This window comes from Numenius arquata, chromosome 1 (assembly GCF_964106895.1).
Source record: "Numenius arquata chromosome 1, bNumArq3.hap1.1, whole genome shotgun sequence".
NCBI classification, from domain to species: Eukaryota; Metazoa; Chordata; class Aves; order Charadriiformes; family Scolopacidae; genus Numenius; species Numenius arquata.
Window position 1 is genome coordinate 25,256,226 of NC_133576.1, and position 13,672 is coordinate 25,269,897.

General features: G+C 39.1%; 1 protein-coding gene across 2 annotated transcripts in view; it reads right to left on the reverse strand.

The window, feature by feature from the left end:
• Positions 1-12,896, reverse strand: part of POU2F1 (POU class 2 homeobox 1) — a 50,630-nt gene extending 37,734 nt beyond the window's left edge. The window contains exons 1-3 of one of the 2 annotated variants that reach the window (XM_074144568.1): positions 12,869-12,896; positions 8,182-8,247; positions 1,165-1,265 (exon numbers count right to left, since the gene is read on the reverse strand). In XM_074144568.1, the coding sequence (XP_074000669.1) occupies positions 1,165-1,265; positions 8,182-8,247; positions 12,869-12,896 (195 nt within the window). Of the gene's footprint in view, positions 1-1,164; positions 1,266-8,181; positions 8,248-9,427; positions 9,450-12,868 lie in introns of those variants that run through there. The other variant, XM_074144579.1, reaches the window with a different exon arrangement.
• Between the last annotated feature and the right edge of the window lie 776 nt (positions 12,897-13,672).

Consider the following 13,672-nt stretch of genomic DNA (forward strand, 5'->3'; position numbering starts at 1 on the left):
TTACTGTCCTGGATCAATCTATATAACAAAACGAAGACTAAAACAAACACACAAAATTCTGCCGAACAGCTGTATCTGTCTTGGTGTTAAACACATACTGACAACCCATGAAAACTAGTCAGCTTCTCTCCACATAAAGGCAGCTTACAACAGTCTATTGGTTCAGCAAATTCAAACACTGGCGCTCCCTAGGTCCTATATAGCCCAATCTGCTAGGAAAATTGTAATTATGTGGCAAGATGTGTGGAATGTTCCATACAATAAAATGGCAGTTCAGAGCTCTTAAACGAGGGCATAAAAGCTTCAGTACGTCAATTATACCACAATAACTGTGCAACCTCAGACCTCAAACATTCAAGGTCAGCCAATTAGGTACAGTATTTTAAAGTTTAAACTTGGTCCTGAGGAAGGGAAAGAAATTAGGACATTTGTTTTCATACATCAAGTGCGAACAGATAAAAAACTACAAAAAATGCCCCTTAAACTTCTCTTCACCTAGGGATGCCCCATTTTGCTTCAGCCTACATCTGAAGTTCAGCTTTGATTCCCTAAACACTGCAGCAGCAGAACAGAGGGACAGCACTAGAAGCCTGAATATCATCTGACAAACAGGTCCTTGAAATAGCTTTTAAAAAAATAATTAAAAAACTCACAAGCCGTATATGCTTAAGTAAGTACTATCACTTCATATTTCTAGTTAACGTGTAAGAATTTGAAAGAGTGAAGCACAGTGCTAATAGCACTTCTGGTTTCTTGACTAGGTAGGGACAGTTTCAGAACCTTGGCAGCTGGTAGGGATTGTGTTGGCCCAACAAGAAGATTAAACTTTACCTTGCCTTTCAATTTGATATCTCCATGAAGGTGGGTTTTTTTAAAATACAAATAAAAGTACCTCAGGCATTCTCAAGTCCCCAAAAAGGGGCTTTCTGGTTCCCTCAAATAGATAGGCTTCACCCTATCTGGACATTCTGCAGCCTAAGGCACTGAAGTGAGTGCTACAACAAGAACCTTTTCCCATCCGAGCTATTTAAGCACGTGGTCTACCCATACGTTCCTTTACACAACTACCCATCATTTATAGAAAGAGAGAACACAGAACATACAAGAGCAGCTGCATTTGTACTTGCCCAAGTCTCCCCTACTTCGAAATGGGTCTTTTCTTACCTGATGAAGGTGCCCAAGGAAGGCCTGGGCCTGGGCTGTAGAGATCGCTCCTCCGACAGGCACAGGCTGCTTTTGAAAGTCCAGGCCATTTGTTTGTGTGCCTGGAGAAAGAGAGATATTAAGAACTCTGAGTTATTACTTTTATGAAATGGAATAAGAATTAATATTCCTAAATCTCCTGCTATTCTCTTGATACTATGTAGTAGAAAAATACTCTGAGATGGGGTGGGGAAGCAGTATCTCTTCCAGACTTTGGTAATACAGCATTTGTCAGCTGAACAAAATCATCATCCTATTTTCTTTAGCTTCTATCATCTTACCTACTCTATGTACGCTATTACGCCATCATTCTCTACTACGGTTTGAGGATCAAATGGGTGCATGCTGCTAAGGTTAAACGTGTTTCCATTCTCCATGCACTCTCTATGCAGCAGCTGAAGACTATCTTCAAGTTCAGAAAGTGGCAAGAACAAGGTTCCTTAAAGACAGGTAAAATAATACTTGAAAACAGAAGTACTGTATATACATAGCAGTTATGGGCCACAGTTTTAAGATACCTCCACATGTCCATGAATATTTGTGCTCTCATTACATAAGATAACTCCCTGGGCTTGCTTTTGCTCTCACTCACTTCCATATAACTAAAACCATGTAAGGAAAAACTGATTGTTTCCCTACATTTTTGTTGTTTTCTTCCTAAATAGCTCAGAAAACATGAAACCCCCAAATAATCTGGTTGTGAGAAGGGGGGGGAAAGACCATTTTTTTCCATAAGAAACTACCACAGAATTACAGAATTCTGCCAAGAGGAGCTATAACCACAAACTTTTAAAAATCATTCTGTGGGGAGATGATAAAAATCAACATTAGGGATTATCAACAACTGGTTTTGTACGTTGAGTATTACTGCCTACAGAGACTAACAACAAGAAGGGAGACGCTACGTGTATCAGGCTGCATGGAATTTCTAGAACAGATGATGCAATCTTAAAAATTGTGTGATTGAAATGAAGTAAAACCAGCTTTAGACTTGCATGTTTACTCTTCATGACAACCAAATTTTATTCAGTGCCTACAGACAGATCTGCAACTAACTCCTACTTTAAAATTCCTTCCATCATTTACACTTTCTGTCATAAAAATCTAGGTTATCTACTAAGCCAAAGACAGTCACAGTTGTTAATCAGCAACAAGGGCTTGCTATTCCTTAGAAATATCAGCAAAAGCAAGTAGGCGTAAAATTTGATTAGTAAAATACACTATCCAGTATTTTAATTGCTATTTTGACCTATGAACAGCTCACACAGATAAAATTTCTAAAGATGGAGTCACTGTTCAGTTAAATATAGATACAACATCAATGGTCAAGCTTTCTAGTACCCAAGTAAGGTACACGCCTAAGGCGGCCCTTTGATGCATCTTTGGTGGGGGTGCTGTGAGGAAGAGTTGGCCTACTCTCAAGTTTTTAGTTCTGTGCTTTGGGCCAGGGTTTAGAGACTTAGGAGACATGTGCAGCCAAAGATCCACAGACATGTTAAAAATACTCAAATTTTAAACTACATACAATTATTTTGCTTAATGAATCTAAAATTCCAATCCAAAGTGAATGGAAGGACTATCACTGGTCTGAATTGATCTTGAATGAATGAAACTTGGTTGCATTCCTCCCAACAAAGGTAGATAAGGTCTGTTGGAAAGAGGTAAAGGAATCTCATCTATTTTCATTCTTTCCAGTAAACTGCAGAATTCTGTCAATGCAGAAGCCCAAAGGGAGTGGGAAGATGACTGGGTAAATATATAAAAATAATTGCTGACAAAAAGCTACTGTAATTCAATGGAAAAAGTCTACCACCTCCTTATTTAAGCAGATGCTTTGAGTAGTTTTCAACCTATGGTCAGAGACCCCCATGTAGGAAAAAAAAATACACATAAGAAAACCTACTGTAAGGCAGATATTCTTCATTCCAATTGCAAACTTGTAGGGGTCAAAAAATTATCAAATTTCTGAGAGGACGAGCTGGAAGCCTCACTTTAAATAGGTGAAGCTGTTCCAGTTAACTAACTTCCAAAAAGAGCCTCAAATCATGATACCATATTAGAAGAGCACTGCTGTGCCTGTGTGCAAAAGAAATGCTCCAGTTAGCACTTCTACTGACTCTTAATATGGAAATTTGAAATGAGTCTCCTAGGGTTGATAGTTTTGAACAAAACAAGTTCCAGAACTGAGCTTAAAATCTCCATGGGTCCCAAAAACCAGTTTAGAGAGGTACTGAGAGAAAAAAAACATTTTGTTTAAATTCAACCTTGAAGGACTCCAACTCCCTCTTCCCACACCTCCCAAAACCAAACTTGTAGCAAAAAAACCCAAACCACACCTGTTCACTCTCTGTTCTACTTGCATCTTAAGCTTTCTTTGGTATTTGGAAGTACAGTGTCCCTTCCCCTTTGGATGCAGCACAAGTTTTGGAAGGAACGCTACCCTGGTTGCTTGTACTTATCACAGAATGCCTACGTCTTTTGAAGAACAGCAGGGAAAATGAACTTTGAGTCCACCATATGAGAGGCCTTGCTCTTAAGGTGCTCATAAGGATGTGACAGCACTCCTGTGGAATCCAAGAAATCTGATCAGGAGACCGGAAAATAGAGCTGTCAGAAGCAGAAGGTCAGCACACTTGAGGACATGAAAGGACCAGAACGTCACTTCTGCTCAAGGTAAGAGTTAAATGCAAAAACCCACGGTGATTTATAGACATGGCAGATGCAATCACAAGTATTGTGATTTTAACAATCCCAAGTATTTATGTCTTTTTCCATCTCCATCCCAGCTCCCATAACCACTAGAGCTGCTCTAATAACTCACCCACACCAAAAAAACAGGAGTGGAAACTCTCCATCTTCCTTTTCTTCTTGGTTCCAACTACATTGTCCCTGTCCTTCCCCTTCTGGTAGTTCACGGACATGGCAGCAACGCAATTCACCTTTCTAACTGAGTAAAAAAAACTATTCATGTGAACTGTTCCCTTTTTCCTTTGGCCAAGTTAGTTTTCTGCCAGTTATGTGAGATGAATTAACTTACCCTAGGGCCCAGCAACCAGCAGATAATGCAAAGCAGAGGAGGTCAGAGACATGGTAGTAGGGAAATGAGCCTCCCCTGCCCCCAGCAAGGTATAAGACTGAATCAAGCTGTAGGATGAAATTTTCACCCCTTACAGGCGAAGTCCAATGCAACTTAAGCACATTTAAATTCTGGCATAAATTCAGTCATGTGGTTAGCTACTTCACAGAGTTGGTTTGGATGAACACTAATACTAAGTGCAATTAATTTTCAGCCAAATCAAACCTTTGAAAACATCTCACTCGGTGCCACTCCAGGGAAAGAAACAGAACACTAAGTACCAGGATACCCTGAATGTGGATTGGAATTGTACCTGCAGAGATACAATGGAGCAGGCAAGATAACACTGCACCTGCAGTCAAGGAGAAGAACGTACTCTCAAAATCCAAGAGCATAATCATCAGGCTTCAGTCTGAGCTTACAAACTGCATAAGAAAGGAAGAGCAGTGAGGAACTACAGGTCTGGGTAGATTTGGAGTAAGATGCAAGAAAGGACTCGGGAAGCGAAGACAAACAAGGAGAAGGATTAACTTGAGCGGGTATCTGCACTGTGCTCCAGGAGTCATCTTCCAGCACCAGCAGTGCATTTTCCCATCTCCCTCTTTCTGTGCGCGTGCATTGAGAGAGAGAGAGCGCGTGATCCCCAATGCTCAGGAATTGTTGATTTCTTGTCCACATTACTAGTAAGGAGTTTAGCATTGAATGTTTACCCAGAATTTTATCAGTTAAAGAATATTTCATGGCCCCTCTCCTACCCTCCTATAGACTTTCTTCTTATGGAAGCTGGAAAATCAATCTTTGGAAATGAAGCAATGCAAACATGAATCCTCAGAATCCCTCCAAATACTACACTTACAAAAATTACTATTTTGATGCTATGTCAATGCGTGTCATAATACTACAGTTTCCACAGACATTATAACCTTGGCTTTCATAGTACTGCATTCACACAGCTTTTAAAAAAGAATATGCATTAAAGAAACAAAAAAGTTAGAGTTGTTTTGGAAAATTTTATGCTGCAACAATAAAAAGGAAACCAAAAGGGTTATCCATTTACTGTAAGACACTCTTCTTACCTCTCTCTATTTTTTCTAGTAGATACTAAGTAGACTGTCCACCCACAACTGAAGGTTGGAAAAGATTTGTGTAATTCTGCAATACTGATGACCAGTTGATCAGTTCATGTTCTTGTGAAAACAGCAATCTAACAAATCTTGTACTCAAAGACTTTTTTGTTGTTGTTTTTAATTAATATGAAAGAAGGTCACTTTTTCGGATGCTTTAGTAGAGTCCAGTTCGCACAAAAATTTTAAAAGTTAGAATCTGTTTCAGATACTCTATTGTGACTAACGTATTCAGGGGACTTTACTACATTCCCAAAATAGTCAAGAGTCAGAAACACAAACCCCTAATTTGTTAACTTCCATGAAACTTAGCTGTTAGCTTAGAGAATCACTGATGTTGTCATCTTTACCAGTGGCAACTGTATTTTTTTTTTCCTCAGGACACTAACTCTGCCAAATACAAATTCCATGCCCTACACTGATTTCTCTTAAAATTTTCAAATTGCATCAGCTTACTACAGTTTAAAACAGGAATGACCCAAACAAACATCCACTGAAGTTCAAAAGATAGACCAGTAGTGCCTACACAGCAGACTCAAGTGATTCACAAATGTCACTGGAAAATAGACCATGACAGAAAGTTACAAAAATAAGAACTCTTGAGTATTTATAAAAATTATCTTCACGTATTTTGCTTCACAGCCTATGCTCCCCAGATAATCAATGGCACTTCCAGTTCCTTAGCATCTGAGTCAAAAGCTGACTTCTTTTCACAAAGTATGCATAGAGCTCAGAACCATAATCTAAGTACCCTGATCAGAAGCCTAAAATCACATTCTGCGAGTATTTCTTTCAGGGTTTAACACCTGCCAGTTGACTAATGCAACTGACGCTTGAGCCCCCAGAGAACATCACAAATGCTGTTAATTGCTACCTCCAGTGGTTTATGAGCACTATATTAAAAAACAAAACAATGACTGCAGAACAAAGGGTCCTCAAAAATTCTAGATTATTTTATTTTGCATCATTTAAAAAGTCAGGAAACAAACCTGAAAGGAGGGACTGGGAACATGTAGACTACGGAAGCAATGTTTGCAAAAAGTACAAACACCATTAAGAGTCAAACTTTTGCGATAACTAACCTCAGTATTAGAGTATAAAAAATACAGATGTTGTATCCTCTTTTGTGATGAAAGCACCTACATGCAGCTTTACAATCCATCAATTTCTTTGTACTATGACCAACACCTTCACACTGGTGAAGTATTTGCCTAGGAGAGCAGAGCCAGGGTTCTGCTGAAGCAGATGCAATACTTCTGTGATAATGGACTACCTTTGAATAAACCAAGTTCTCCTCTTTAACAGCTCAGTTTAGGTGAAACTGCTACCTAAAGCTGCACTTAAGGAAGTGCGTTGGGAATGCACTCTTTGGAGAAATACACAGGACAGTGTCGTCATACAGAGCAGGAAGTCTGAATTTTCTCAGTTTACACACACCATCCGACTACAAGGATTCTATACGGAATATTTAAAACCATTGTTCTCTTGATGCTATTTATGATTATGAAGTATTTAGAGACCACGTTTTTTGAAATAATGTTTTATGTCATCCTAAACCAGTATTAAATATTTAATAAATAATTTTTGCACATAAAAAGAATTGATACTTCTCCTATTACAAATACAATGGAAATTATAAAAACTGAGGTGCCACTAATAAAACACACATTAATAAGTCAACAGAATTCCTTTTGACTGACCCCATGCATTGGCAGAAAACATCCAGCCTCTCAGATCAGTATCAGGAACATTCAGTCACTCTTAGCTGAATTAAAGCCTTGCACAAAGAATGAGGAGACAGCAGCATAAAATGAAATAAATTGTTAATTTCATCACAACTCCAGAGTTTAAAATTAAACTCTTATTATTGAACCAAGAGGAGGAAAAATAATTTTCCTCATACAAAGTAACATGACTTCTCTCAAAGCAACAAGAACAAGTTCCTTCTCATTAAAATTTTCTCTTTCCAAGTGCTATTCTGAGCTCAGAGAAGATTCTGAGTTAGGTTAACCTATTTATTTTCCATTCAGAATTGTGATTTCTCTTGCTTCCAAAATGAACATTAAATTACCTCCACAAAGGTAATTAAAGCATGAGATAGCATGATTAAGTTATAGGGGCTTAACAAGTTTCTACAACTGGCTTGGAACTTGGCCACATTTTATGGATGTGCCACACTGGCCCTGACACAAAGGCTATCCTTCCCCAGCCAAATTTCAAGGTTCTATTCTAACACACAAAGTGAATACAGAAAAGCTAGCTAACTTTTTTTTTCTTTTAAATATTGAGAAATGATGCTTTCTCCCTTTGCCTTGTTCTTGAGGACTGTTGTGAGAGCTTGAATGAAATCCAAAATGAAAACAAGATCAGCCAGTGGCCCACATCCGCCAGGGAAAATTTCAACCCAAAAATAAACGACGGTGTTAAGAGGTGCTGAAGGTATGTTCTGCCAGGAAAAAAATGTGACTACTTATTGTGAGCTAGTGCCACCAGACCTTCCATAATATCAGAAACGTTACAGATAGACAAAGTGGGGAAGGGGATTCTCACATGCAAAGTGTGGGTGGTGTTCCAATATAGTAGGTGTGAATAACACCCTGCATACAGTAGAGTTAACGACAAGACAAAAGTGTTCCCAAGTCTCTAAAAACAGTAGATGGTGTGTGTGTGTATTTTGGTTTGGTTTTTTAAATCCTGTAAACTGGTAAATAAATTTGGCTTTTAATATACATTCAGTTCCATCATAAAATATCCGTGGACCGATTCATCATTTCTTACCTGTGTTCCCATCTCCGCTATCCATTGATGGTTTACTGGTTTCTGACGGATTGTTCATTCTTGAGTCTGCATTAAAACAGAAATAAAGATAAACTAATATAGCAATAAAACCCCAAATCTATTCATGCTTTCTTGTCTAAGGGAACTACAGAACATCAGGAATTTGATATGTACTTTACCTTAATTCAGACTGTAACACAAAAAGAATGATCAGAAGCAGAATACAATACTGAATCTTCCAGATAAATATTGTTTCAAAATTTTGTATGTCATTATTCCCATACGTGAAAACATGGTGTTAAGGGAATAAAAGACAGCATGCTGGAAGGCTGGTAGGTAGGAAGAGATAGGTAGGAACTTAATTTTCAGTACAATGTAAGTTACAGAATCAAAAAGGGGTCAGGGTAGGGGGAAGAACAATGACTACATCAAGATTCAAAAACATTAAGTCTGACCACCATGGCCTACATTATTCTTGTGTTGTTTCCCCCCACCAAGAAAAAGGAAATTCAGTCACCATAATTACATAGGTGCCATTTTTCTAATACTGCATTTTTATTTTACAGGAATGTCGCTGATATTAAGTTATTTTATATTTCCTATATATTAATGCAAAACCATATAAATATAAAATAATTCCTCTTTCTTCTCCCTCTGGATGAATCTATTGAAAAGTCTGCTCTTGGTTTCAAAGCTTGTCAGCTGAATATAGTGCAATGCAGAGGGCCTCTCCAGATGGCAGACAGAGAAAATAGTTTCCTTATATAGGAATCTATACAGATGTTCTGTGTACAGCATCAGCTGTCCAGCTTATTACCTCCTCATTCCTTGCTACCAACCTCAGTGTGCCACATTATCACAAACCAAAATTACAAAAAGAATCTCAAGACAGACCAGTTCATAAAGTGACGCGTAAGCAAATCCTTAAGCACACTCTTCCATTCCCATACCCAGTTAAATGCAAGTTCAATGAGCTCAAAATGAACCCTTTACTCCAGGATATTGTCTTCCTAGGTGCTTAAAAGGTTATCCGTGTCATATACTTTCATCAAAGCAGTGGTTTCCAAAATACCAATGGGCTGAAGAAGAATACAGTAACAGCATTATCTTCCCCCCAGATACCTCCAAGAATGCCCAGACACTTCACTGCTTGGCAGTCTATGAGAGTTGGAAATGAGAAGTCGGACTATTGTCGTGTTCCATCACGGGCTACTGCACAGGGAGACCAGTGCCACCCTCAGGCTACCAGAACCAAGGGCGACAGCAGCAGAGGAACACAAGCACAAGCCAGGAGGAACGAGGCTGGTGGACAGGGCCTGAATGAAAACAGGAGTCGTGACGAAGCCTGGCTGGGAGTGCAGGGTGGGAAGAGGAGGGAACTAGTTAGAAATGCAGCACGTGTGAGAGAAAAGATGAGAGACGTCAACCTTGGAAAAACTCCAATAAGCAGTTAGGAAACACAATTTAAGATGCATAAATATTTTTAAAAACAAATTTAACTTTCCACATAAACAACTGCTTCAGTTGAACCTAGTAGGGCCTAGAAAAGCCAGAGGACTGTAGCAAACAGAAATCTTTCGTCAACAAGTTAACTCAACCTCTCCAGAGCCCCAACTCTTCTCAGAAAAGTTCCTATGCCTATGATTAAATCTTTCAAGTGTCAGCCACATGTAAAAGAGATTTGAACTATCAATGTTACTCTTCGTATAGAGGCAGACGTATTAAACTGGTTTTTGAAAGGGCGAGTGAGCGAGGAGAAACTTTCCAGCTCAGTGCTGCTGGCCCACACTTCAACCAAAGGCTGCGAGTTTTGCCCCATTTTTCACAACCTCTGCTTAGCAGATTCAAGCTATGAGTTAGTAGGTTTGTTAGACTTTCAGAGTCTTGAAAGATAGAGCTCTTCTAAGGTTGCAGATACAGAACCTATTGCTTCCCAGCTCCTTATTTTGTCATTTTCCACATTTGGATAGTATGATCTACACTCTAGAAACAGAACATGGGTTCCACTCATTGCACAGAAACGTTTGTTGTTGATGTACCCCTCCCTGCTGATAGATTGGTGTGTAAAACAAATACAAAGTATGTTTCTATCTAGAAGTTGCGTGTACCTTAAATTGAGTTTACTGTTGTGGCAACAGCACATTTATTTAAAGTGATTATAGGCAAAATTCATTTGATAAAGAGCATCAGTTCATTCCTTGACACACAGATGGCTACTGAAATTAGTTTAGGTTCAGAGAACCCCGAAAGGGAGACTTCACTTTGGACACAAACATGAAGAGTCCTCAACCAACAGGAAAATGAGCAAAGACGGCTTAGAAGTCCTCTAGACTGGTTGCAGAAACCAGGCTAACTTCATGGGACTACTGGACATAAGATTGTGGTTTTTAAGCCCAGGGCACAAGGATCGTCTGAACTCGTGATAGCACTGACCACAGAAAGGAAGAGTACAGGCTGAGAAGATCATCTCTCAATAACATGGCATCCATTCACTGAACCACTTCAGAAAGCTCTCCCAAGAAAAAAAAAAAAAAAAGTATCAGAGAACCTCCTGTGCTAATCTGTTGCAGAAACTGAAATATTAGAGCCACTGGGCAGGATCCTAATGCTGGAATAAACAAACTAAACACGGAGTGGGGGACACAACTGTCCTGTACACAGAACTCCAAGCAATGTAGCGACTGTTCCCTCTGTATGAGGAGGTTCATGCAACAAACCTTCCCGCGTGACCAGCAAGTTTGTTCAGGACAAAGTTATAACCATACAGACTTCTTTTCAGAAAGCAACCAATACATGTTTTTCTTTCAGGCTATGCTGGAAAATAAAACCTTTTAAAAAAGGTTTTCAATGTTTCCTAGTACTAGACATCCGCATAAAGTTTACTCAACTACCAAAAGCATGTCTAAATGAAGACTGTTTTATTGTAAAGATTCATCCCTAACAAAGACCTCAAACATTGCAATTGCAAAAAAGCAGCAATTTGGATGAAGAACCATCTTTCTGGTACTGCTTAGGTTCAAACGAAGGATAGCATCCATTATTTCACCAGCTGACTATTTCTTGTTCAATCTGTGGGCTTTCTACATGTAAAGCATCAAGAACAATGCCGCTATTTCCATTGCAAATGGTATGACATACATCTGAAGCACAAAACTGCTACCAGCAAAACAGACGCATAACCGCAGGATACTAAACCTACGGATTCATTATACGTCAAGTAAAAAGATTATTTGGTTTATACATCCTCATACAATTTCTGCTTTAAAGTTAAAAGAATAAACAAATGAAGTAGGCTAAAAAAAACCAAGCCATAATGCCTTCACCTTTTCTTTTTCCTTTAGATCTTACTTGGGTTTTATATAAAGGCCCTGGGCTACAACTTCTGCCAACATTATCTAAAAACAAACTCCACAGAAGGAAGGATCGAAAGCAGCAGGTGCATGATTGAAATCAAACTCTCAGGAGCGAATACATTCAGTACTGCTACTCTGCTAGCAGGGCTGAGGGTGTCGCAAGGCAGTGCCCTGCCAGGCTTTCACACACCCTCAGTAGCATTACATTTCAAAAGGTATTCAGAAGAAAGAAGCGGCAGACACCGGACCAACCTGGAGTATTAGGGACTGTACACAGCTAGTAAAACACAGGTAATCTCAACATGGAATGTATCATTAACTATTTCCTTTCTCCCATTAAAGTGAAACTGCCTAATACTCCCATCAGCACCAGCAAAAATGATTCATTGATGTATATGGCAAAAACCGAAGTTCAATGCGAGTGAAAACATACCGAGAATTCTCTAGAAATTAATTTTTTAAAAGCCACTTCATATTCAGAAACAAATATTCAGATGTCTGCTTTAAAATTTACCATCCAAAAGTATATTCTCTTACTTTGACATATAACTTCATGTAAGAACTTATATATAATAGAATCAAAAGAATAAGGAAAAAAAAAAAATCTGTATGTTGAGCTTTGGGGGAAGAGTCTTGAAAATAAACAAAACCTATTGTAAAATTGGGATGATCCATTATTGTACATAACTGTAAAAGACATGAAGAAGAAATTATGGCATGTCTGTTGTGCAGTCCTAATGGAATCTCAGCACAGGAAATATGTTACCCCAGTAACCTTAGGCACAGCTTGCAACGGTATCAATGGCAACAACTGTGCCCACCACCTTATTTTCTATTACGCATGAAGAACCTTGCTATTTCATTAAAAATACACAGACATCATATACACTCTGTTGGGGAATGGCTCAATACAGCTACTACATTTTTTGAGACTGGGACTGTCTCTTATTTATTTTAATGCTTTAAAATTCATAACACACATATACTCAAGTCAAATCCAGTGTTGTTAGAAGCCAAATGCTTCTCAGATTGAAATCCTAAAAGCAAAGGTCTGTATTAATATCACCCAAGCCTAGCAGCATCTCTCTCCAGTGCAGAGGAAACGAATTCTCCTGGAGCGAGGGAAAGAAGAAAAAAATCAAATCACGTATTTCCCTGGTACAGATCTATCTGTCTACCAGGAACCTATTTGCTGCCGATTCACTGGTGAGCTTCAGCCTTACAAACACCTTCTCTAGCTTCTGCATATGTGATTAAGCCTCCATGCATAGTCAACCTCACAGCCTCTATTTCCATATTTAACGCTCGTAAGAAAGAGCTGAGCTGGTACCCACCTAGAACGTAGTCGCTGCAGTCCAGCATTGCTGTGGTATCCTCTACAGGTTCAGATAGTCCAAGGAAAGGGAGAATGGCAATTTCTATCAAATCTACACTACTGCTCTCGACCGAACACGAAAGGGAGCGGGGAGGTAGGGGAAGAAATACAACTTCAGTTACACCATAGCAATCTTCAACTGAACAGGGAAACTTCAGTTGCTCTGTGGAGTTTTAGTCTCTCCTACTAGCTGTGTCTGACATTGTCAAGGCGACTGAAGCGTGAAAAGTTCCCCTTTTTGTAATAAAATAGAAACAAAGATTGCAGCTGGCAGTTTCCATAATGAAGCTTAATCAGTATGCGCCTGATTAGGGCCTTATGCAAATCTCCCCTCGTTAGCACAGCAGCCAGCACTTTGAAGTCCATGAACAATTCATTTGCAGAGTACACTGAAAGCGCTCCCTGCATAATTTAAATCACGGTATAAATATTTATCAGCTCATTTGCATATTAATTGGCAGTGCATGAAGGGAAAAATTATCTCCCGAGTGCCAGCATAATAATTAGGGAACAAAATGAATTTTCTTCCAATAGCTTGGCTTCTCAGCCCTAACTCAAGCACAGTACCACAGGGGAGCAAGGAGGGGAAGAGACAGAGTTCTGTTCAAATGCCACTGAAATGACACGTACAAATTAGAAACAACTCTACAGACTTAAGCACCTTTAATCTTATTCCTGCTGGCAACAATAACTTCAGTAATAAAGGGGATTTGGAAAAAGCTTTCTACACAATCCAAATAATCCCACGAAAACAATTAGCAAG